The 25842-nt window shown below is 46.2% G+C and overlaps 1 protein-coding gene across 4 annotated transcripts; it reads left to right on the top strand.

Annotated features, from left to right (window-relative positions):
- The first annotated feature begins 1460 nt into the window (after positions 1-1460).
- tfa (transferrin-a) lies at positions 1461-25416 on the top strand. Of its 4 annotated transcripts, none has more exons than XM_036965876.1 (17): positions 1461-1615; positions 1727-1878; positions 2592-2694; positions 2951-3142; positions 3892-4021; positions 4210-4265; positions 4433-4596; positions 5345-5495; positions 5594-5757; positions 6073-6169; positions 6283-6303; positions 6451-6612; positions 6722-6875; positions 7050-7117; positions 7309-7490; positions 7815-8067; positions 25388-25416. In XM_036965876.1, the coding sequence occupies exons 1-17, from the start codon at positions 1576-1578 to the stop codon at positions 25399-25401; spliced, it is 2103 nt and encodes a 700-aa protein (XP_036821771.1). In that variant the 5' UTR covers positions 1461-1575; the 3' UTR covers positions 25402-25416.
- The last annotated feature ends 426 nt before the right edge of the window (positions 25417-25842 follow it).

Genomic DNA, 25842 nt, shown 5'->3' with positions numbered 1-25842 from the left:
CCTCCAAATCGATCCCGCTCCAGAGTACAGGCCTCGGTGTAACGCTCATTCCTTAGACGTTAAACATAAATCTGACCATCACCCCTGGTGAGACAAAACCGCGATTCGTCAGTGAAGAGCACTTTTTGTCAGTCCTGTCTGATGTTCGGTTGTACCAATCCTGTGCAGGTGTTGTTACACATGGTCTGCCACTACGAGGACGATCAGCTGTCCGTCCTGTCTCCCTGTAGTGCTGGCTTAGGAGTCTCACAGTACAGACATTGCAATGTATTTCCCTGGCCACATCTGCAGTCCTCATGCCTCCTTGCAGCATGCCTAAGGCATGTTCACGCAGATGAGCAGGGACCCTGGGCATCTTTCTTTTGGTGTTTTTCAGAGTCAGTAGAAAGGCCTCTTTAGTGTCCTAAGTTTTCATAACTGTGACCTTAATTTCCTACCATCTGTAAGATGTTAGTGTCTTAACGACCATTCCACAGATGCATGTTCATTAATTGTTTATGGTTCATTGAACAAGCATGGGAAACAGTGTTTAACGCCTTTACAATGAAGATCTGTGAAGTTATTTGGATTTTTACGAATTATCTTTGAAAGATAGGGTCCTGAAAAAGGGATGTTTCTTTTATTGCTGAATTTAGAACATGGATGGGCAACTTTGATGGGGGTGGGAGCCACAAAAAATATGAACTCATCATGAGGTGCAGCAGTTGCTCATGGATCAATGTGTCCACATGCTTGCCCCCTCTACTTCATCTGCTGTACCTCACCAGTCTGAAAAGGCTGGATAAGAAAAGGCTCATCCTCAGAAGTGAGGATTTAGTGCCAAGAAGCTTTTGGGAACACAACAAACCCTTGGTTGTTTTCTCCATATATTTTTTTCTTCCGAATGTATTTATTTTATCTTTATTTAACTAGGCAAGTCAGTTAAAGACAAATTCTTATTTTCAATGACTGCTTAGGAACAGTGGGTTAATAAACTGACTTGTGCAGGGACAGAAATACATATTTTTACCTTGTCAGCTCGGGGATTCAATCTTGCAACCTTTCGGGTTACTATAGTCCAACGATCTAACCACTAGGCTACCTGCGTTGTGGATCTGGGAGGATATACACTCAATTTAATCTAATTTTGCCCTAATTCTCAAGAAAAGATACACCTGTGCCTTTTTTTGCCTGAACTACACATTGCTCAACATTTTGATTAGTGATGATGACTATGCTGCAAACACTTATAGATTGGAAGACTGCTTTGAAATAACAGTTGAAAAACATGAGATATTGCTTAATTTGGACTATTTATTTTGTGAATTTCCATTATGTGGAAATGTCTGAAGTCTGAGTACACACAAAACCACACACACACAAACAGGGAGTGAGCAACGCGCGCCCACCCCGCCTGTGAACAATTAAACGCGCCATGTAACATATTGGGAAACACTAAACAAACTATGGCCTCTTTTCAGCTAAGTCAGCCCACCGTGGATCCCAGCCTATTGGTCTTCTATAAAAGCCAGAGTTGCCTTCTAAAACGGCCTGCTTTTTCACTCCGGGAATTGTTGACTTGGAGACTTCGAGAACATGAAACTGCTTCTCGTCTCAGCGCTGCTGGGGTGCCTCGGTAAGTGGGTTTATACATGCAAAGACAATTACGCATGGAAAAATATCAATAGACATTGATTGCTTTAATTTATATTTCTCAATTTTATCATAGCATTTATTCTATCCTCAGCTACGGTGTATGCTGCCCCAGCTGAGGGAATGGTTAGATGGTGCGTAAAGTCGGACAAAGAGCTGCAGAAATGCCACGACCTCGCAGCCAATGTGGCGCAGTTTTCATGCGTGAGGAGGGACAACTCTTTGGAATGCATCCAAGCCATCAAGGTGAGAGACTTAACTACTTATATCAGAATCTCTACTATTAAACAGTATTTTAATGTGTGACTTTTGTCATTTCTGACTTGTTTCGTGTTCTTGTGCGTTTTACTTTTGCGCGAGGAAGGTCAGTGAATACAAAACTCAATTGAGTTGCATCGTTACGCACATGGCACATGCGCGTAACTCACGCTTTGAACACACCGACAGGGTTCTTGCGCAAAATAGTACGCAGCATCATCTGGATATGTAGGCAAAAAAAGTTCCACATTCACCTTCTGCTACCATTTCTGTCAAGCCGTCTACGCATACAGTTCGACGCATACTTTCAATAAATCCAACATATGCACCACACCGAATGCACTGCAACTGCCTCTGCAACGCAATGCTGCAAGGCAAACGCAGCGTTTCATTGGAAGTGAATGTAGTTCTGGTGTACCAAAATGCAATACGCTGTCGGTGTGTTCGATGTGTCACAGTAAGGTAAAGAGAGCTTTTATTTGTGCATGTTGTAGTTTACAATTTTTTTTTAGGGATAGTTTCTTGAAGTTCGACAAAAGGTTCAAATTACTAGTCTCATGTAGAATAGATGGCAGCCCATCTGTAATTTCCAGCCAGCACCAGTTGATCCGCTTGCATTAACAACCTTGTGAGGTGCAGGTCTATTGTTGGAGTGTTTTCTTTGTTTCTCCTTCATGGATGTCTCTCTTTCTCCCTGCCAGAGGGAAGAGGCTGATGCTATCACTCTGGATGGAGGAGATATTTACATAGCTGGCCTCCACAACTACAACCTGCAGCCCATCATTGCAGAGGACTATGGTGAGGGTAAGCATCTCAAGACCAAGTTCAAGATTTCCTCGACTTTTTCTGTTAAATTATACATATTGTTCTTTATAAGGCTTAGAGAAATGTTGAATCTATGTCTATTAGTGAATGGAAGAGACTGGGTATACAATGGCCCTTAGCACTTCAGTTGCAAAGATAGGCCAACAGAAAGTCTGCACTTTGAATCAGATCAAATGGTTTCTGCCTGAATCTGGTTTGTGAACGCTGTATTGATGGCCCCTCTCTTGTCCATCAGACTCTGACACCTGCTATTATGCTGTGGCCGTGGCCAAAAAGGGCACTGACTTTGGGTTCCTCAACCTCCGTGGCAAGAAGTCCTGCCACACCGGGTTGGGCAAATCTGCAGGCTGGAACATTCCCATCGGTACCCTGGTGACTGTGGGCCAGATCCAATGGGCCGGCATCGAGGACAGACCTGTGGAGTCGGGTGAGTGGCTGCAGTGCTTTTGGGTAGTTTATTAATTTAATTAATCTAGCAGGGACTATTATGCGTAATAATCAACATCTCAAACTTGATAGATATATTTTATTTTATTTAACCCTTATTTTACCAGGTAAGTTGACTGAGAACACATTCTCATTTAGAGCAACAACCTGGGGAATAGTTACAGGGGAGATTAATGAGCCAATTGTAAGCTGGGGATGATTAGGTGACTATGATGGTATGAAGGACAGATTGGGAATTTAGCCAGGACACCGGGGTTAACACCTCTACTCTTATGATAAGTGCGATGGGATCTATAGTGACCACAGAGAGTCAGGACACCCGTTTAAAGTCCCATCTGAAAGACAGCACCATACACAGGGCAATGTCTCCAATCATTTGGATATTTCTTTAGACCAGAGGAAAGGGTGCTTCCTACTGGCCCTCCAACACCACTTCCAGCAGCATCTGGTCTCCTATCCAGGGACTGATCAGGACCAACCCTGCTTAGCTTCAGTGGCAAGCCATCAGTGGGATGCAGGGTGGTATGCTGCTGGCCCAAACAGTTGCCGTAGTCAATTGTTACCCAGTGGGGAATGTTTGGATTGTTGTGTTTATTCCTCTCTGTCAGTTGGTTAAATATGTGTTGTATATGCTGTACGTTCTGAATATAGCGTACAGGGACTGTGTGCTGGTATGCTTAATCCAATCATAGGGTTTTCATAGTCTGCGTGTGTGTATTTGTTTTGCAGCGGTGAGCGACTTCTTCAATGCCAGCTGTGCTCCAGGAGCCAATAAGGATTCTAAACTGTGCCAGTTGTGTAAGGTAGACTGCTCCAGATCTCACAATGAGCCCTACTATGACTATGCCGGGGCCTTCCAGTGAGTACCAGTCTTTTCCTACCCCTTACCATCTCTGAATAACTCCATGCTCTGTACACCCATACCTCTCAATCTACCCTATTTGGAATCTGCAGATATGTGTATCCTTTCTCCTTCTATCAGTACTCTCTATCTCCCTCTACCTGCTCTGGATTGGTCACTAACTGTGTGTATTTTCGCCTCACGAGGTGCCTGAAGGATGGAGCAGGAGAGGTTGCCTTCATCAAGCACCTGACTGTACCTGGTGAGTTTTTAAAGCATTAGCTAGCATACCAATATTGAATTACAACTGTAAAATGCTAACTCTGGATCTAGAATTACAATTGTGGCAAAACTATGTTAATGCTAAGTGTAAATGTTCAAACCACTCACACGTCACCTACTATACAACCTCCTATTACCTGCTTGCAGCCGCAGAGAAGGCAAGCTATGAGTTGCTGTGCAAGGATAACACCAGAGCTCCCATCGACAGCTACAAGACCTGCCACCTGTCCAGAGTACCCGCCCACGCTGTGGTCAGCCGCAAGAACCCCGAGCTGGCCAATCGCATCTACAGCAAGCTGATGGCCGTCGAGGTACTGGACATTACTGTCACCTGTCATCCCTGTCACCTGAGTACTGATCTAGGATCAGTTGAGCCTTATAGAGCATTATGAATATGACCATGGGTATCATTTAGCAAGCTTTTTCAGCATTTACTTTTACATTGTTTCTTGAACAATCAGTCTCGCAGAATGCTCAGCCATTGTTTGACACTCGCTATAGGTGGCATGAATTTTTCACAGCAGAAGTTTTAAACATTCTCCCCACAACTGTACAGAAATGTGATCAAATTTGCCATTGTGCTTTTAAAAACGGCCATGGCCCAGTTCCAACATCTCCAAATCATACAGCAAATGAGGGTGTTTCTGTTACCATCATAGGCGATAAGGGCATTTCCAGGCGGGGTTGTAACACTCGTTCACGAACACAGAAATATAGTACGGCTCTGCTTTATTAAGGAAAACATGCCATATGTTTGATAAATCCAAATACTTTGTTGCACACAAATCCTAGAAGCTCCACGTACACTAGAATTTAGTGAGACATTAACACGCGCTTGATAAATGAGGCCCCACGTCCCAAATTAGCATTCCTACGCTGAGATTTTTCTGAATAAGGGCCCTGGAGACTTTTCTGACCATGTGACCTTGGGGCCCAGAGTGTTTCCACCTCAGGTCACATGTTCAGGATAAACTCTTGGCCCTAAACATCACAACTGACACTGACCAGGATTAACAAAATCACACAAGAATGTGTGTTCACTCATTTGTGCCCCAACAGAACTTCAACCTGTTCTCCTCCGATGGTTATGCTGCCAAGAACCTGATGTTCAAGGACTCCACTCAGAATCTAGTACAGCTGCCAATGACCACCGACTCCTTCCTCTACCTGGGAGCTGAGTACATGAGCACTATACGCTCCCTGACAAAAGGTGAGGCCACACATGCATGCACACACACATACTTTTACAAGCACACACACGTCTCAGACTGTTAGGTCATTGCTATCTCCCCAACATTTGCTTTTCAGCGCAGGCCACAGGTGCCACCTCCAGGGCCATCAAATGGTGTGCCGTGGGCCATAACGAGAAAGTCAAGTGTGACGCCTGGACAATCAACAGCTTCACAGATGGTGACTCCAGGATCGAATGCCAGGACGCACCCACAGTGGATGAATGCATCAAGAAGATCATGGTAAGGCTATGGGAGAAGAGATGTCCTCTGTGTCCTCGCTAGCTCTGTTGGTAGAGCATGACATGATAGTGGGTTCATTTCAAGGGACCACCCATAGGTAAACAATTTATACACGCATGACTAAGTCGCTTTGGAGAAGAGCGTCTGCTAATTATATATAATATTATTACTAGAGGGTGGGGGTGGATAAAAAAAATATATTAACAAGGTGCTATGTTCACTTTATAGTTTGTCCTTTTGCAAGTAATTCCCTTAATCTAATTTTCTTTCATTCTTTCCTTTCCGCTATTTCTATTTTGTTTCCTCTTTCCACAGCGTAAAGAGGCAGATGCCATAGCGGTGGATGGTGGGGAGGTGTTCACTGCTGGAAAATGTGGTCTGGTCCCTGTCATGGTGGAGCAGTATGATGCAGGTATGACACACACACACACACATATCATCGACGTGTTTTCCCCTCTCTCTTTCTATCCTCTCCTGCTCTGCCTCAACAATGTTAACATGCTGATTTTCTCTCTCTCCTCACAGTTCAGTGCAGCGCCCCTGGTGGTAAGTACACATGCTTACACCTGCTCCCTTACCAAACACACACCATACTATAATGCTACAGTAAGATTTATTGGGCCGGCTTCCCGGACCCCGATCAAGACTAGTGCTGGACTTTCTCTTTCACCTCTTCCCTCTGTGTCCTCTCAGAGGCGTCATCCTACTTTGCGGTGGCGGTGGCAAAGAAGGGATCTGGGGTGACCTGGAATACCCTGCAGGGCAAGAGGTCATGCCACACCGGCTTGGGCAGGACCGCAGGCTGGAACATACCCATGGGTCTTATCCATAAGGAGACTAACAACTGCGACTTCAGTGAGTGGGCAGCTGTGTGTGTGTGTTTATAATGTGTCATTCTATACTTGTGTACTGGTATGTCTATGAATGTAGTATATCTCATACTGTGTCTCCTTCCCAAATTCAGCCACATACTTCAGTAAGGGCTGTGCTCCTGGATTTGAGGTGGATTCTCCTTTCTGTGCCCAGTGTAAGGGCGGTGGGCAGTCCGTGGGAGGAGATAGGGCCAGGTGCATGGCCAGCTCTGAAGAGCAGTACTACGGCTATACCGGAGCATTCAGGTACGGGGTGCCACCACAATGGTGGATTCAATAGTGGAGCTGATAGTTGAGTCCTTCACCACAATATTTCTAATAGTGATGGCGGACTATACAAAACAAAATATATTTGTTGGCCTATAGTATATTTCTCACTCTTTTATATATCTAATGTTCTGTCTTGATATATCCTTCCAGATGTCTGGTTGAAGGTGCTGGAGATGTTGCCTTCATTAAACACACTATTGTACCAGAGAACACTGATGGTAAGTGTGTTTCTTATCCACATACAGATGTTCTGCTGCCCTATTTTCATCTCTCTCTCCTCCGCTTCACTCCTCTCACTCCTAGAGATGAATCTCAACTCATCGTTATGGCTCTCTGTCTCTGTGGCTCTCTGTATCTGAAAACAAAGTCTTCAACTCTCTCCTTTCTATCTATCCATCCTTCCCTGTAGGTAGTGGTCCAGTTTGGGCACAGGACCTGAAGTCCTCTGACTTTGAACTACTCTGCCAGGATGGTACTACCCAGCCAGTCACAAAGTTCCGTGACTGCCACCTGGCCAAGGTGCCCGCCCATGCTGTGATAACACGCCCAGAGTCCCGTGGAGAGGTTGTGTCCATCCTTCTGGAGCAGCAGGTGGGTGTTAAGACTTATAGCCAGACCTGTTTCTGCTTAAGACAACTCCTTAGTCAGTTTAGCCAAGGATGAGCAACTCTAGTACTAGAGGGATACAGAGTTTAAGGTTTTGTCTCAGCCAAGCACTAACCCACTGGAACATAAGCCTGTGCATACTGTGGCCCATTTCCACCCATGATCCCAAGCTGATCTAAGATCAGTTTTGGTTCATTGGGGGGGAGGGGGTCTATTAAATACACATTTAGTGTAAGAAATGGTCTAAAATATAATTAAAGGTTTATCATTGATTTAACCACCAAGTAAATATTTTCTCCCTGTGTTTAGGCCAGGTTCGGCTCAAGCGGCAGCGATTCCTCATTTAATATGTTCCAGTCAGATTTGGGAAAGAACTCGCTCTTCAAGGATTCCACAAAGTGTCTCCAGGAGATCCCAAGCGGCACCAAATTCCAGGATTTCCTTGGGGAAGAGTACATGATCGCCATGCAATCGCTCAGGGAGTGCTCCAACAGTACCTCAGGTAGAGTCCCATTACGTGACAACCTTACACACACATGTGCACACACACTGTATAAAGGACATATCTGCATCTGAAGCTAAAACCTGTTCTCCCATTCTCCCCTCAGATTTGGAGAAGGCATGCACTTTCCATTCCTGCCAGCAGAAGAAATAGTGGAGCTTACCTTTGTGGCAAACACACACTCTCTCTCCCAACCCCTCAACACTCAAGAAACCTAAGCAGTGACTGTAGATGAAACTGTGAATTCAGTTGAGAAGTTTTGTGCAAAACAATCTTGTATGAAAATGTGCTTTTACGTTCCTTTGATAAAACAAGTGTTAAATGAATTACGCTAAATTACTACTACTGTTTACCTTGTAGTTGAATTGTTAACCAAACCATAACCAGTTCTTGAAGTATTTCTAGGAGATTACAGGTTTCTGAAATAATAAAATCACCTTTTCTATTCGCCGTCCTGCTCATAAATTGCAGTCTAACCAAACACTGAGGTCCAATTCACATTTGTTTTGGTTGTTGTTCAATGAATTGGCCAACAGCTTTGGCTTACTTTCTTGAAATAAAGTGTACCCTTTTTCACAAGCTATCTTTTGTAATTATTGTATTGATGTATATCTATAAAGTAATAGGTTTTATTAGTTTGTCAGACATGGTACCCAGCTTTGGTTTCTCATGAACACTCATGCAAATATATATATACAGTGCCTTGCGAAAGTATTCGGCCCCCTTGAACTTTGCAACCTTTTGCCACATTTCAGGCTTCAAACATAAAGATATAAAACTGTATTTTTGTGAAGAATCAACAACAAGTGGGACACAATCATGAAGTGGAACAACATTTATTGGATATTTCAAACCTTTTTAACAAATCAAAAACTGAAAAATTGGGCGTGCAAAATTATTCAGCCCCCTTAAGTTAATACTTTGTAGCGCCACCTTTTGCTGCGATTACAGCTGTCAGTCGCTTGGGGTATGTCTCTATCAGTTTTGCATATCGAGAGACTGACATTTTTTCCCATTCCTCCTTGCAAAACAGCTCGAGCTCAGTGAGGTTGGATGGAGAGCATTTGTGAACAGCAGTTTTCAGTTCTTTCCACAGATTCTCGATTGGATTCAGGTCTGGACTTTGACTTGGCCATTCTAACACCTGGATATGTTTATTTTTGAACCATTCCATTGTAGATTTTGCTTTATGTTTTGGATCATTGTCTTGTTGGAAGACAAATCTCCGTCCCAGTCTCAGGTCTTTTGCAGACTCCATAAGGTTTTCTTCCAGAATGGTCCTGTATTTGGCTCCATCCATCTTCCCATCAATTTTAACCATCTTCCCTGTCCCTGCTGAAGAAAAGCAGGCCCAAACCATGATGCTGCCACCACCATGTTTGACAGTGGGGATGGTGTTCAGGGTGATGAGCTGTGTTGCTTTTACGCCAAACATAACGTTTTGCATTGTTGCCAAAAAGTTGAATTTTGGTTTCATCTGACCAGAGCACCTTCTTCCACATGTTTGGTGTGTCTCCCAGGTGGCTTGTGGCAAACTTTAAACAACACTTTTTATGGATATCTTTAAGAAATGGCTTTCTTCTTGCCACTCTTCCATAAAGGCCAGATTTGTGCAATATACGACTGATTGTTGTCCTATGGACAGAGTCTCCCACCTCAGCTGTAGATCTCTGCAGTTCATCCAGAGTGATCATGGGCCTCTTGGCTGCATCTCTGATCAGTCTTCTCCTTGTATGAGCTGAAAGTTTAGAGGGACGGCCAGGTCTTGGTAGATTTGCAGTGGTCTGATACTCCTTCAATTTCAATATTATCGCTTGCACAGTGCTCCTTGGGATGTTTAAAGCTTGGGAAATCTTTTTGTATCCAAATCCGGCTTTAAACTTCTTCACAGTATCTCGGACCTGCCTGGTGTGTTCCTTGTTCTTCATGATGCTCTCTGCGCTTTTAACGGACCTCTGAGACTATCACAGTGCAGGTGCATTTATACGGAGACTTGATTACACACAGGTGGATTGTATTTATCATCATTAGTCATTTAGGTCAACATTGGATCATTCAGAGATCCTCACTGAACTTCTGGAGAGAGTTTGCTGCACTGAAAGTAAAGGGGCTGAATAATTTTGCACGCCCAATTTTTCAGTTAATTGTTTATGGTTCATTGAAAAAGCATGTGTATAATGTATAGCATGTGTATGAGTTTGGACCTCAGTTCATCTTTCAATCACCCATCTGGGTATATGCTCCTAAAAACCAATGAGAACCAACTTCTATTTTAGCGCATGGCCACGCTCATGCTCGCTGACGTGCACAAGCAGTGTGGGTGCAGTGCAATGATTGAATAACATGTATGTGTACATTTGTTTTGCATTGTGGTCAGCATGTTATAGTGCAATTAATGTATTGTTTAGTGTTGTGTAGTGGCTTTGCTGGCATGCATCTTAAAGAAAATTGGAACTTTTCCCCACCAAAATTTACATGCTAAAATCGCCACTGATTACTATCATAACTTAGGAGCATGTTCCTACTGAGAGGTTTGCGAAAAATTGTAATTTCTAGCGTATCACCGTCAACATGAAAAATAGTGAAGTCGAAGAAATTGACAGAGGAAGTACAGTACAATGCTCTTCTGTAAATGATAAATGGAGATTAGTAGAGTTGGCATACAAGACAAATCTACTCTTTTGTGCCCCACCAGACTACCAGATTATTATCAATGAATCGACACCACAGGACAATATTAGAAAATAAGGGGTTAGATACAGTATTGTAAAATAATTTTTCTTTCCTGAAAACCATAAATACATTACCATAATTTGGAGCAAATGCCGCTTCCATCGCCATTCTCTGGCGTTGGAGGTAAAAAGAGCCAGCATACTTTAAAAAGTTCATTTTGGTTCATGTCAAAATAAAAGCAGAAGGGGGCAGCAGACCTTCAGGGTGTTTCTCTAGGTCAGGGGTGGGCAACTCCAGTCCTCAAGGGCCTGATTGGTGTCACACTTTTTCTCCATCCCTAGCAAACACAGTTGATTAATCAAATTGCATTCTAAACTGAAGATCATGATTAGTTGATTATTGGAGTCAGGTGTGTTAGCTGGGGCTGGGGCAAAACTGTGACACCAATCAGGCTCTCGAGGACTGGAATTGCCCAGGCCTGATCTCGATAGTGGGAGAGGGCTTCTAGGCCTCAAATCAAATCAAATTTTATTTGTCACATACACATGGTTAGCAGATGTTAATGCGAGTGTAGCGAAATGCTTGTGCTTCTAGTTCCGACAATGCAGTAATAACAAGTAATCTAACTAACAATTCCAAAACTACTGTCTTGTACACAGTGTAAGGGGATAAAGAATATGTACATAAGGATATATGAATGAGTGATGGTACAGAGCAGCATAGGCAAGATACAGTAGATGGTATCGGGTACAGTATGTACAAATGAGATGAGTATGTAAACAAAGTGGCATAGTATAGTATAAAGTGGCTAGTGATACATGTATTACATAAGGATACCGTCGATGCTATAGAGTACAGTATATCCGTATGCGTATGAGATGAATAATGTAGGGTAAGTAACATTTATATAAGGTAGCATTGTTTAAAGTGGCTAGTGATATATTTACATCATTTCCCATCAATTCCCATTATTAAAGTGGCTGGAGTTGAGTCAGTGTCAGTGTGTTGGCAGCAGCCACTCAGTGTTAGTGGTGGCTGTTTAACAGTCTGATGGCCTTGAGATAGAAGCTGTTTTTCAGTCTCTCGGTCCCAGCTTTGATGCACCTGTACTGACCTCGCCTTCTGGATGATAGCGGGGTGAACAGGCAGTGGCTCGGGTGGTTGATGTCCTTGATGATCTTTATGGCCTTCCTGTGACATCGGGTGGTGTAGGTGTCCTGGAGGGCAGGTAGTTTGCCCCCGGTGATGCGTTGTGCAGACCTCACTACCCTCTGGAGAGCCTTACGGTTGAGGGCGGTGCAGTTGCCATACCAGGCGGTGATACAGCCCGCCAGGATGCTCTCGATTGTGCATCTGTAGAAGTTTGTGAGTGCTTTTGGTGACAAGCCGAATTTCTTCAGCCTCCTGAGGTTGAAGAGGCGCTGCTGCGCCTTCTTCACGATGCTGTCTGTGTGAGTGGACCAATTCAGTTTGTCTGTGATGTGTATGCCGAGGAACTTAAAACTTGCTACCCTCTCCACTACTGTTCCATCGATGTGGATAGGGGGGTGTTCCCTCTGCTGTTTCCTGAAGTCCACAATCATCTCCTTAGTTTTGTTGACGTTGAGTGTGAGGTTGTTTTCCTGACACCACACTCCGAGGGCCCTCACCTCCTCCCTGTAGGCCGTCTCATCGTTGTTGGTAATCAAGCCTACCACTGTTGTGTCGTCCGCAAACTTGATGATTGAGTTGGAGGCGTGCGTGGCCACGCAGTCGTGGGTGAACAGGGAGTACAGGAGAGGGCTCAGAACGCAACCTTGTGGGGCCCCAGTGTTGAGGATCAGCGGGGAGGAGATGTTGTTGCCTACCCTCACCACCTGGGGGCGGCCCGTCAGGAAGTCCAGTACCCAGTTGCACAGGGCGGGGTCGAGACCCAGGGTCTCGAGCTTGATGACGAGCTTGGAGGGTACTATGGTGTTGAATGCCGAGCTGTAGTCGATGAACAGCATTCTCACATAGGTATTCCTCTTGTCCAGATGGGTTAGGGCAGTGTGCAGTGTGGTTGAGATTGCATCGTCTGTGGACCTATTTGGGCGGTAAGCAAATTGGAGTGGGTCTAGGGTGTCAGGTAGGGTGGAGGTGATATGGTCCTTGACTAGTCTCTCAAAGCACTTCATGATGACGGATGTGAGTGCTACGGGGCGGTAGTCATTTAGCTCAGTTACCTTAGCTTTCTTGGGAACAGGAACAATGGTGGCCCTCTTGAAGCATGTGGGAACAGCAGACTGGTATAGGGATTGATTGAATATGACCGTAAACACACCGGCCAGCTGGTCTGCGCATGCTCTGAGGGCGCGGCTGGGGATGCCATCTGGGCCTGCAGCCTTGCGAGGGTTAACACGTTTAAATGTCTTACTCACCTCGGCTGCAGTGAAGGAGAGACCGCATGTTTTCGTTGCAGGCCGTGTCAGTGGCACTGTATTGTCCTCAAAGCGGGCAAAAAAGTTATTTAGTCTGCCTGGGAGCAAGACATCCTGGTCCGTGACTGGGCTGGGTTTCTTCCTGTAGTCCGTGATTGACTGTAGACCCTGCCACATGCCTCTTGTGTCTGAGCCGTTGAATTGAGATTCTACTTTGTCTCTGTACTGGCGCTTAGCTTGTTTGATAGCCTTGCGGAGGGAATAGCTGCACTGTTTGTATTCGGTCATGTTACCAGACACCTTGCCCTGATTAAAAGCAGTGGTTCGCGCTTTCAGTTTCACACGAATGCTGCCATCAATCCACGGTTTCTGGTTAGGGAATGTTTTAATCGTTGCTATGGGAACGACATCTTCAACGCAGGTTCTAATGAACTCGCACACCGAATCAGCGTATTCGTCAATGTTGTTATCTGACGCAATACGAAACATCTCCCAGTCCACGTGATGGAAGCAGTCTTGGAGTGTGGAGTCAGCTTGGTCGGACCAGCGTTGGACAGACCTCAGCGTGGGAGCCTCTTGTTTTAGTTTCTGTCTGTAGGCAGGGATCAACAAAATGGAGTCGTGGTCAGCTTTTCCGAAAGGGGGGCGGGGCAGGGCCTTATATGCGTCGCGGAAGTTAGAAGTTAGAGTATGAGGGATGTTCGTATAAAGAACATTCATATTTATAAGCATATCATTAGATTCAAATTTGACGTTCTCAAGGATCTTTAATACATCATTGTTGTCACCCAATAATGCTGGAAGGGAAGGAACCACATTTTTTATGAAAAAATCTACAAATTGGGATAGGGGTTCCGTGAGGCTGTCCTTATCAGAGACTATAGGTCTCAGAGGAGGATCAGATAGTTTGTTGTGAATCTTAGGTAGGCCATAGTAAGCTGCACATACTGGGTGAGGGGTGATGAGGAAATCCCTCTCCTTTTCAGCAATCCAACATTGGTCTAAAGCAGGGGTTCCCAAACTGTTTCACTCGGGGCCCACCTTCCAGCATTCGGGAACATCACACGCAATTCTTTACATTTTGCCATGTCTAATGTGTATTCATGTAATATTTGAGTGACAAAAAAATTACAACATTATCTATGGGCAAAAAACCTAAATAAAAAAACATTAGCTGACATGGGCTAGTTGATTTCGGGCTCCCGAGTGGCGCAGTGGTCTAAGGCATTGCATCTCAGTGCAAGAGGCGTCATTACAGGCTGTATCACAACAGGCCATGATTGGGAGTCCAATAGGGCAGCGCACAATTGGTCCAGTGTCATCCAGGTTAGGATTTGGCCGGGGTAGGCCATCATTGTAAATAAGAATTTGTTCTTAACTGACTTTCCCGTTTAAATAAAAATAAATCGAAATGTTTGCCACATTAACAGAGAAAATCGCCACCTTTCAAAAAGAACTGAAGAGGCACACACTGGAGAAAAAACAGAAGAATACTGAGCACTACTCCAAGGGCACGGTCTATGACCTGCATGGTGTCAGATCCAGGTACTGATCCAAGTTCAGCCCTATGTGGTCCCAAAGGAACCGAGACACCAACTACTCATCTGTCAGCGAGAGAAAAACTTCTGATGCGAGCACTCTGTCGCATTATCTCTGTCTCTGCTTGGGCTTTTCAATGACAAGCAACATGAGATCTAGAGAGCAATTGTTCAAAACATTCTCCCATCTCTGCATAAAATTACTGTCTTCTAAGCCAAAAGCCGGGGCTTTGTTAATTCTAAGCCCCAGAGGGATATGTTTCTCCCTCCAATACTCAGATAAGAGGCGAGACTCTTTCAAGTCTCTGTTTAATTTGTCACTACCTTACACAGATGCGCAGGTTGACTCATAACTTGCAGTCATGCGGTTATATCCGTGTGGTGTTAGAGTTGCGTAAATTCGAATCTGGTATCAGGATAAATATAACAATGAGTCACCGATTTTATACTATGTATTTTTTATTAGCTAAGTAATAAATGGCAAATGCAACTTTCGTATATACGGGCTCACTGTAATACCACACAGGGCAGAACAGAACTGACAGTATTCTTTATACTGTGATAGGCCAACAGACGGGTTGGAACTGTCTATCACAGTAGAGACTGGGCGTGGTTTAAACTTGCTCAGCCTATTGCAGGCGCTCAGGCGGGTCTCCGCCTCTTGGCGCTTCTGTTGATAGATATAACTGTTGCTGTGAAGAACATCCATGCGCTCATGCTCCATACCGTTATCTCGCACCTGGCTCCTGTTATCTAACAAAAGGCCGCTTGTTCTGCAACCCCACGCTCTGAATGTGCCCCCCCCTAACTCATTGCACAGTTCCTGTCTTTTTTCCATCATGAGAAAGGCCCATGGCCCTGAAGCTTTTAACAATGTTTCAAGTCAGCTATGTTGCATAACACATACATACATCCACACAAGCCAACAGCAGATACTATTCAATCATATATATGGTAATGGCTATAATGTAAAACACAGGATCCAACAGTGGCGGGTGGCTTTAGGGTCATGAAATATTGTTCGGAAGAAGGGTGGGTGGCGGTTTGGTTGAATAAAGACAAAACAATTCATTAAAAGTCCATAAATGTATAATTATTGTGAAATTCATATCTATAGGCTACAGTGAGGTTTTTCTTACATTGTTTTTTCTGGCATTAGTGTGTAGTCTATGCCTAAGCTTTAGGGCCTAACTTGTATGCTCGCCAATATAACATTAACGTCTAGCTACCCAAAGGTTGCGTGTCCAGAATCTCATTATGGGCAACTCAAGCATTTTACATAATTAGCAACTTTGCAACTACTTAGCATTTTAGCTAACCCTTCCCCTAACCTTAACCTAACTCCTAAACTTAACCCTTATCCCCTAGAGCTAATGTAACAGTATAACTTTAGACCGCCCCCTCGCCCCTACCCGGGCGCGAACCAGGGACCCTCTGCACACATCAACTACAGTCACCCACGAAGCATCGTTATCCATCGCTCCACAAAAGCCGCAGCCCTTGCAGAGCAAGGGGTACCACTACTTCAAGGTCTCAGAGCAAGTGACGTCACCGATTGAAACGCTATTTAGCACGCACCACTGCTAACTAGCTAACCGTTTCACATCCGTTACACTAACATTAGCCAAATTTGTAACATAATGTATGTTTTGCAAATTCGTAACATATTGAATGAATTGCAATCTGTAAAACATTGTACGATTTGCTATTCGTAACATATTGTAACGGTTTTCTTGCGGTGAAGGAGAGTCGGACCAAAACGCAGCGTCGTATTCTTGATACATGTTTAATGAAGATGAAAAAACGAACAATACAAAAACAACAAACGTAACGTGAAAACCTATACAGCCTATCTTTTTTTTTTTTGAAAAAATAATTTATTACATTCAAAACCTTCATTCTTTACAACTCATAATTTTCATTCATACTTCAATAATGGTATTTTAATTTAACTAAACAAAAACCCCAAACAAAACCTCAGGGGAGCATCTTCCCTCCCCGTCATCCTACAAACTACCTTTCCCTATCTCCCCGTCCTTAATCTATCCCCTTACAAATCTAAATGACACCCAGCCCTAAACTTTCTGACCTCCTCGTACCTGTGCCTGTGATCTAAACCTACTCGGGCAACTTCAACCTCAGGGTGCGCTGTTCCGCCCGAGTACCCGTGTTAGACCACACCATTACGCTTCTCGCCTGATACGAGAAGAACACCCGCAGGAGGAGAAGAACACCTGCAGGAGGTAACCGGACGGGTGTATCACTGGATGAGCAAGCTCCGTTAACAAGAAAGAAACAAAAATTGCGTCCAGCTTGAGGGGGAAATGTGGTACCCCCCTACCTTCCTCCCCGATGGGACAGAGCATGCGTGCCCTGGCGACCCACTCGCACCTGCCACTCCACATGAACTGAAACACAAGCCTCACTAGAGGCCTCCTCAGACTATCCGGAAATGGGTAGATGTACGCCAAATACAAAAGAGACGGCAACACATCCACCTTTAGGACCAGGACTTTGCCCATAAAAGACAAATACCTAGCCTTCCACATTGCTAGCTTCCTCTGTACCACTGCGATACGCATGTTCCAGTTTAGCGTCGCTGAGCCGGAGGTCTCAAAATGGACCCCGAGAATCCTCAGGGCCCCCTCACAGAGAGATAACCCCCCGGGCACATCCATTCTACCACGCCATCTTCCGAAAAACTTGACGGAAATCCCCAAAGATGGCAAGGGACCTTGTCAGGCACGAGTCCTTGCACAACAGCAAGGAAGTGTCGTTGGCGTACTGCGTCATCTTAACACGCAGCCCACCACTTCCAGGGATCAAACAGCCTTCCACCCCTGTGTCTGCCCTAATGGCAGCCCCCAGAGGCTCCATGTAGAGAACGAAGAGGAGAGCCGAGAGTGGGCACACCTGCCTGACCCCAGACGAGAGGTCAAAAACGTCACCCAAGCAGGAAACCAGCAGCAACCCAGAGGTTTCTCCCACCCCCATCACTCTCTTGGCCATCCCCTCCCTCTCACTGTCGGCCAATCGCACCTCCTCTTCATTCTCTTCTTTGGTGATGGCGGCAGTGGAGAGATACCACCCTCCCCCCCCCGCCAGCTCCTCCACCATACCCCTCATCTCTTCCACCAGGGCACTTTCCCCCCACTCCACTTGCTCTTCCACCATCTCCTTCTCCACCACTCCTCCCTCGCTTTCTTCTCTCTCATGCTCCTCCACTCGCTTGCCTTCTTCCGCCGCTTTTCCTGGTTCTCCTACTCCCGTGCCTTCCGTTTCCTTCTCTCTTCCATCTGCCACTTCTTGCTCCTCCTCCTTCCTTGCGACCCTCCCCTCTGGACCTGTACTCTGGTCATGAGGCATTCTTCCTTCCCCTCCTCTTCTTCCCCCATCCCCCGCTCCTGCTCCCCCCCCAGCCACAGACGCGTATGACCTCTGACGAGCCGGACACCCCCGCCACAGGTGTGCTAACGAGCCACACCCGTGGCACGCCTTAGGCTCGTCACAATCCTTCGCCTCGTGCTCCCCAGATCCACAAAATCTGCATTGTCTTGCGCTGCACGAGGCGAAGATGTGGCCATAGGCCATACAGCGCCTGCAAAATGGAGGCTGACGTGCATAAAACAACGTCCCCCTGTCAGCCCCCAGGGAGAAACAAAGCAGGAGGATGGAGGTAGCCACCATGTCCCTTTGGGTCCTCCCTGAGGAGGGCCTGGAAGCCTCTCCTCCCATTCCAAAACCCAAGGGAGTCTTTGAGGTGCCTTGCTGAGGAGACGTTATCCATGTATCTCCCCAGAAAGGCCCTCACCTCTTCGTCCTTAACGTATGGGTTGTATATGTTGACAGTTACAACCCTAAAGTTGTTCCTCGCCAGGCTTGTTATTTCATAGTGGCTCATCGGCCTCTCACCTCCCACTGCTCTTGCCCTTCTCAGGATATCATCGTGTTTCTCCTCTGTATGTAGTGCCACGTCGTATGCTCCCTCCAACGAGTTGCCTTGGAAGCAAAACACGTCCTTCACCGTCAGCTTTAGAATTCCCATCAATATTATCCTTCCAAAAGTTTCCTGTCCTAAAGGCTCCAACTCCTTTTCCTTCCAAGCAAACCGAATCGTGTTGGCCAGCCCAATCCCAGGGACCGACCGTGTTGATGTATTTTGCACCATCTCCGCAAGGAGAATGGCGCACCCGGCTCACGTTCTCTTCTCTTCCAAAACAAGGAAAAAATAAAAAACCAAAGTGACTGCGCCTATTTTTTAATTTTTTTTTATAAAAAATAATTTATTATCATCAATACCATTCATTCTTTACAACTCATAATTTCCATACAAACTCAAATAGTGGTATTTTAATTTAAACAAAACAAAAACCCCAAACAAAACCTCAGGGGAGCATCTTCCCTCCCCGTCATCCTACAAACTACCTTTCCCTATCTCCCCGTTCATCCTCCCCCTCAAATCTCCTTCCACCCTCCTCACTATCCCTTCCACCCCCCAATCTCTCCCTGTCTTCACCATGTTCTGCCTGGCTTCCCACAGCCCCCGTTTAAAGAGACTCATGAGAAGCCAGAGCAGAAACCTGTCCCTATCCGTCCCTCTCGTTCTCCCTACACCTCTCTCTAACCTGGCCCACGTCAATACAAAATCCCCCCTTACCAAACCTAACAACACCCGTGCCCTAGCCCATACTACTCCGGCAAAGGCACAGTCCCAAAAGACATGGCGCACAGTCTCCTCCCTGCCACAAGAAGATCTTGGACAGGTGGGGGATTGCACCAAACTATACCGGTACATGATGGAACGTACCGGCAAGCACTTATGGAGGCTCAACCAATTCAGGTCCTTGAGCCTGTTGTCCAGACCCCGCGCCTGCACTCCCTCCCAGACCACTTCCGAGATGCCCACTACAGGCGCCGGACTCCCTGCCTTTCTGACCTCCTCGTACAGGTGCCTGTGATCTAAACCTACTCGGGCAACTTCAACCTCAGGGTGCGCACGCAACCACTTGGCCGCATGACCAAAGTGCCACGGCAGCTGTTCCGCCCGAGGACCCGTGTTAGACCACACCATTACGCTTCTCGCCTGATACGAGAAGAACACCCGCAGGAGGTAACCGGACGGGTGTATCACTGGATGAGCAAGCTCCGTTAACAAGAAAGAAACAAAAATTGCGTCCAGCTTGAGGGGGAAATGTGGTACCCCCCTACCTCCCTCCCCGATGGGACAAAGCATGCGTGCCCTGGCGACCCACTCGCACCTGCCACTCCACATGAACTGAAACACAAGCCTCACTAGAGGCCTCCTCAGACTATCCGGCAATGGGTAGATGTACGCCAAATACAAAAGAGACGGCAACACATCCACCTTTAGAACCAGGACTTTGCCCATAAAAGACAAATACCTAGCCTTCCACATTGCTAGCTTCCTCTGTACCACTGCGATACGCATGTTCCAGTTTAGCGTCGCTGAGCCGGAGGTCTCAAAATGGACCCCGAGAATCCTCAGGGCCCCCTCACAGAGAGATAACCCCCTGGGCACATCCGTTCTACCGCGCCATCTTCCGAAAAACTTGACGGAAGACTTTGCATGGTTCAGAACTGCTCCCGACGCTCGGGTGAAATCCCCAAAGATGGCAAGGGACCTTGTCAGGCACGAGTCCTTGCACAGCAGCAAGGAAGTGTTGTCGGCGTACTGCGTCATCTTAACACGCAGCCCACCACTTCCAGGGATCAACAAGCCTTCCACCCCTGTGTCTGCCCTAATGGCAGCCCCCAGAGGCTCCATGTACAGAACGAAGAGGAGAGCCGAGAGTGGGCACCCCTGCCTGACCCCAGACGAGAGGTCAAAAACGTCACCCAAGTGACTATTTACACTAACTCGGCACCCCGCTCCGACATATAATGTACGAATCCATCCTATGAACTTCTCCCCAAATCCTAATCGACCTAACACTCTGAATAAAAATTATCTATTCACGCGATCAAAGGCTTTCGCCTGATCTAGCGCTGCTACCATTAAAGGCAGTCCTCTATCTTCAACCCAAGCGATGGAGTCCCTGATTAACTGTAGGTTCCATCTAATAGAGCGGCCCTCTACCCCGCACGTCTGATCCTCATGGACGACGTAGGGAAGGGCTGTGCGCAACCGGTCTGCTAAAACCTTTGCAAGTAGCTTGTAATCTACACACAGCATGGTCAACGGTCGCCAGTTGCCAAGGTCTGTTACTTCCCCCTTCTTATATAAAAGTGACAGCACACCAACAGCCATTGATCCCCCCGGGACCCCTGTCTCAAGGATGGCCTTCAAGACTTCGAGGACCACTGGTCCAAGTATACCCCAAAACTTGAGATAAAACTCAGCCGGCAGCCCATCTATCCCAGGCACCTTCCCTTTTCCCATCCTCCTAAGAGCGCTCTCAACCTCTTCTAGTGAGATCTGGGCCTCCATCACTTCTCTAATGTCCTCCGGCAACCGCCTGGACAAGTGTTCTAAAAACACATTTCCCTGCTCTACATCTATTTCCCTTTCCTTAAATAAACCTTGGAAATGATCAGTTGTCACCCTGACCATATCCTCTGGTTCTCTAACTATACTACCATTTTCTTCCCTAACGCCATGCATTACCTTCCTACTCTGTCTGGACCTAACCGACTTAAAGAACATAGCAGAACAAGTCTCATTGTGTTCTAGAAAGCCACTATGCGCACGCTCCAGGAAAGCTCGAGCCTTCCGCTCCTGCAACTCCCTGAGCTGCGGCTTTAGGGTTGCGGATCTCTCCCAGTCAAACGACCCGCCGAGGTTGCCTGCCTCGTACTCGAGTTCAATTAACCTTTGGATACGATCCACCTCCCTCCTCTCCTCCCTTTTTTCCTCTTGCAATACCCTATTATAAAAGCCCTAATCCTCACCTTAACTAATTCCCACCACTCTAACACCCCCTCGCACATGAACCGGAGTCCCTCAAGCCTCCAAAAGAAACCATAAAACCCGTCAACAAAAGCCTGCTCCTCCAGCACATCCCGATCTAGCTTCCAGTACCCCCTACCAAAGAGGCAGACTGGCGACCCCACCTGCAGGAGCACCCCGTCGTGATCCGAAAAGAAAACAGGCAACAGCCGCCCAGACAACTTACCCAAAGACCTGGGTACAAAAATATAGTCGAGCCTCCGCTCAACCCCCTGGAGTTGCGCCATGTAGGACCGTCCATTTTCGGAGTAGTGTGCAGACCACCATCTACCAGACCATGGCAAGCCATTAGCCTGGCAATGGCGCCTGCACTGCTATCCCCCCCCTCTTCCTAAATCTGTATTAAAATCCCCTCCTATCACTAATTTCCTATTTGTGACACACAGGGGCGTCAGACAGTCCACCATCTCCCTCCTGTCTGCCACCACCTGTGGTCCATACACCACCACTAATCTAAAATTACAATCCCTTATCGTGACATCCACCCCTATAACCCTCCCCTGCATTACCACAAAATAATCCTCCACTTTAACCTCCCTGTGCCCACACAAAATCCCTACCCCCGATGAGCGCACCCCCCCAACACCCCAAACCGACTCCCCCTTGTCCCACTCCCTCTTAAACCTATTAACATCCCCTCCATCCCTCAGGTGAACCTCCTGTAAAAAACAAAAATCAAACCCCACACCCTCCAAATAACTAAAAACCGCCCTCCTCTTAACACAATCCCTTAAACCCCTTACATTTAAACTAACAAAAGTAAAATCAGACCCCATGAAAGAATAAAATAAAAACATGTAATACACTCAAATTCTAAACCCAGACAGAAAAAAACAAAAACAGGAGACTCACCCGATGCTCCCCTGCTCCATATCTACCGGTGATAACACCATCTGTACTCCCAACATCCCCCCCCCTTCCTCCATCTCACCAACCCAGGATGCAGGAATAGTGTTTGGCTCCGGGGTGCCCTGCACCCTGGGTCTACCCCCACAATCCTCCCCCTCCCCAGTGCTGCAGCTGGATTGGAAAAAATTCGGGGAGGCTGAGTCCCCAAACAAAAAACTCCCCACCTCCTCCTGTACCCAGTCCTGAGTCTTGTTAGGTGTGTCCCCACCCAACAGATATTGAGAGCCTGTGGAAACCAGCAGCAACCCAGAGGTTTCTCCCACCCCCATCACTCTCTTGGCCATCCCATCCCTCTCACTGTCGGCCAATCGCTCCCTCCTCTTCATTCTCTTCTTTGGTGATGACGGCAGTGGAGAGATACCACCCCCCCCCCCCCGCCAGCTCCTCCACCAGGGCACATTCCCCCCAGTCCACTTGCTCTTCCACCGTCTCCTTCTCCACCACTCCTCCATCGCTTTCTTCTCTCTCATGCTCCTCCACTCGGTTGCCTTCTTCCGCCGCTTTTCCTGGTTCTCCTACTCCCGTGCCTTCCGTTTCCTTCTCTCTTCCTTCCGCCGCTTCTTGCTCCTCCTCCTTCCTTGTGGCCTTCCCCTCTGGACCTGTACTCTGATCATGAGGCGTGCTTCCTTCCCCTCCTCTTCTTCCCCCATCCCCCGCCCCTGCTCCCCCCCAGCCGCAGACGCATATGACCGCTGACGGGCCGGGCACCCCCGCCACAGGTGTGCTGATGAGCCACACCCATGGCACGTCTTAGGCTTGTCACAATCCCTCGCCTCGTGATCCTCAGATGCACAAAATCTGCATTTTCTTGTACTGCATGAGGCGAATATGTGACCGTAGGCCATACAGCGTCTGCAAAATGGGGGCTGACGTGCATAAAACAACGTCCCCCTGTCAGCCCCTAGGGAGAACATAGCAGGAGGATGGAGGTAGCCACCATGTCCCTTTGGGTCCTCTCTGAGGAGGGCCTGGAAACCTCTCCTCCCATTCCAAAACCCAAGGGAGTCTTTGAGGTGCCTTGCTGAGGAGACGTTATCCATATATCTCCCCAGAAAAGCCCTCACCTCTTCGTCCTTAACGTAAGGGTTGTAAATGTTGACAGTTATAACCCTAAAGTTATTCTTCGCCAGGCTTGTTATTTCGTAGTGGCACATCGGCCTCTCACCTCCCACTGCTCTTGCCCTTCTCAGGATATCATCGTGTTTTACCTCTGTATTTGGTGCCACGTCGTATGCTCCCTCCAACGAGTTGCCTTGGAAACAAAACACGTCCTTCACCGTCAGCTTTAGAATCCCCATCAATATTATCCTTCCAAAAGATTCCCGTCCTAAAGGCTACATCTCCTTTTCCTTCCAAGCAAACCGAATCGTGTTGGCCAGCCCAATCCCAGGGACCGACCGTGTTGATGTATTTAGCACCATCTCCGCAAGGAGAATGGCGCTCGTTCTCTTCTCTTCCAAAACAAGTGAAAAGAAAAAAAAAAACAAATGACTGAGCCTATCTGGTGCAAAACACAGAGACAGGAACAATCACCCACCAAACACTCAAAGAATATGGCTGCCTAAATATGGTTCCCAATCAGAGACAACGATAAACACCTGCCTCTGATTGAGAACCACTCCAGACAGCCATAGACTATACTAGATACCCCTACTAAGCCACAAACCCAATACCTAACAAAACCCCAAGACAAAACACACCACATACAAAACCCATGTCACACCCTGGCCTGACCAAATGAATAAAGAAAACACAAAATACTAAGACCAGGGCGTGACACATATCATAAGAAATTGATGATGGACATCAACCAATTAATACATACCATACGAAACATAACAAATCATACTAAATGGAGTGTCTCGGATTTATGTACAGAATAATAAGAAATGCTCTGAGACCACATCGCATAAAAGCTGATAGCATATTTCAACAGCATAAAATATGCATCCAAGCCTAACTGAAATCTTACAAAAAACATGTTGGGTAGTTTTCACAGCTATTAATTTCCTTAAAACCAGTTAAACTGATGCCATTTGGACATTTTGCACAGAATATCTTTCTGTATTTTTATTTTTGTTATTACATTTTCTTCACGGCCCCAAACGTCTTTGCTGCATGAGAGAAGCAGAGATGAAAGAGAAAACTGTACCAATGTCAACTACGCTGAAGCATTCATTCTATCGATGTATCACATTCTGGTGAGCAAATGCTTATTTACTAGCCTCGTTATTGTTATGTCATTTTCTTCTGTTACTTTTTGATTTTATATATTGTTTTTACTTTGGTTTATTTCGTAAAAAAAAAACTATATTTCTTGAACTGCATTGTTGGTTGAGGGCTTGTAAGTAAGCATTTAACGGTAAGCTGTTGTATGTGACAAATCCAATTTGATTTGATTCTAAGGCAACAAGTCAGCAAATTTTTGTATTATTATAATAATTTTTGTATTTAACCTTTATTTAACTTGGCAAGTCAGTTAAGAACAAATTATTATTTACAATGACGGCCTACCCCGGCCAAATCCGGACGACGCTAGGCCAGTTGTGCGCCGCCCTATGGGACTCCCAATCAAGACCAGATTAGAACCAGGGCCTGCAGTGACGCCTCTTGCACTGAGATGCAGTGCCTTAGACCACTGCGCCAGTCGGGAGCAAATGACAGAAGATAATCTGCATGTATCTAATCATAGACAAGTTGACTAACAAATACTCTACCAAAGTGTTAGAAATTATAAGCAGAAACATAGGCCTATCTGAAAGCCTGTAAAAAAGTCAAACTGCCATCTTTGACTCTATAACGCATTTTCTATATTTTTGTTAGGGTCTGTTGCGGGCCTCAAATGTTCACGTAGTCGGGCGGTGGCAGATGAGTTATTGGCATGTATAAAGGACATATCTGCATCTGAAGCTAAAACCTGTTCTCCCATTCTCCCCTCAGATTTGGAGAAGGCATGCACTTTCCATTCCTGCCAGCAGAAAGAATAGTGGAGCTTACCTTTGTGGCAAACACACACTCTCTCTCCCAACCCCTCAACGTTCAAGCAACCTAAGCAGTAGATGAAACTGTGAATTCAGTTGAGAATTTGTTTTGTAAAAATGAACAAAACATTAAAAAAATATAGGACAAAACACACATCACGACAAGAGAGACAACACTACATAAAGAGAGACCTAAGACAACAACATAGCAAGGCAGCAACATATGACAACACAGCATGGTATCAACACAACATAACAACAACATGGTAGCAGCACAAAACATGGTAAAAACATTATTGGGAAAAGACAACAGCACGAAGGGCAAGAAGGTAGAGGCAACAATACATCACGCAAAGCAGCCACAACTG

Source organism: Oncorhynchus mykiss, chromosome 28 (assembly GCF_013265735.2).
Source record: "Oncorhynchus mykiss isolate Arlee chromosome 28, USDA_OmykA_1.1, whole genome shotgun sequence".
Taxonomy (NCBI): Eukaryota; Metazoa; Chordata; class Actinopteri; order Salmoniformes; family Salmonidae; genus Oncorhynchus; species Oncorhynchus mykiss.
The sequence above is the reverse complement of the archived record's forward strand: the minus strand, read 5'-3'. Positions and strand labels throughout refer to the sequence as shown.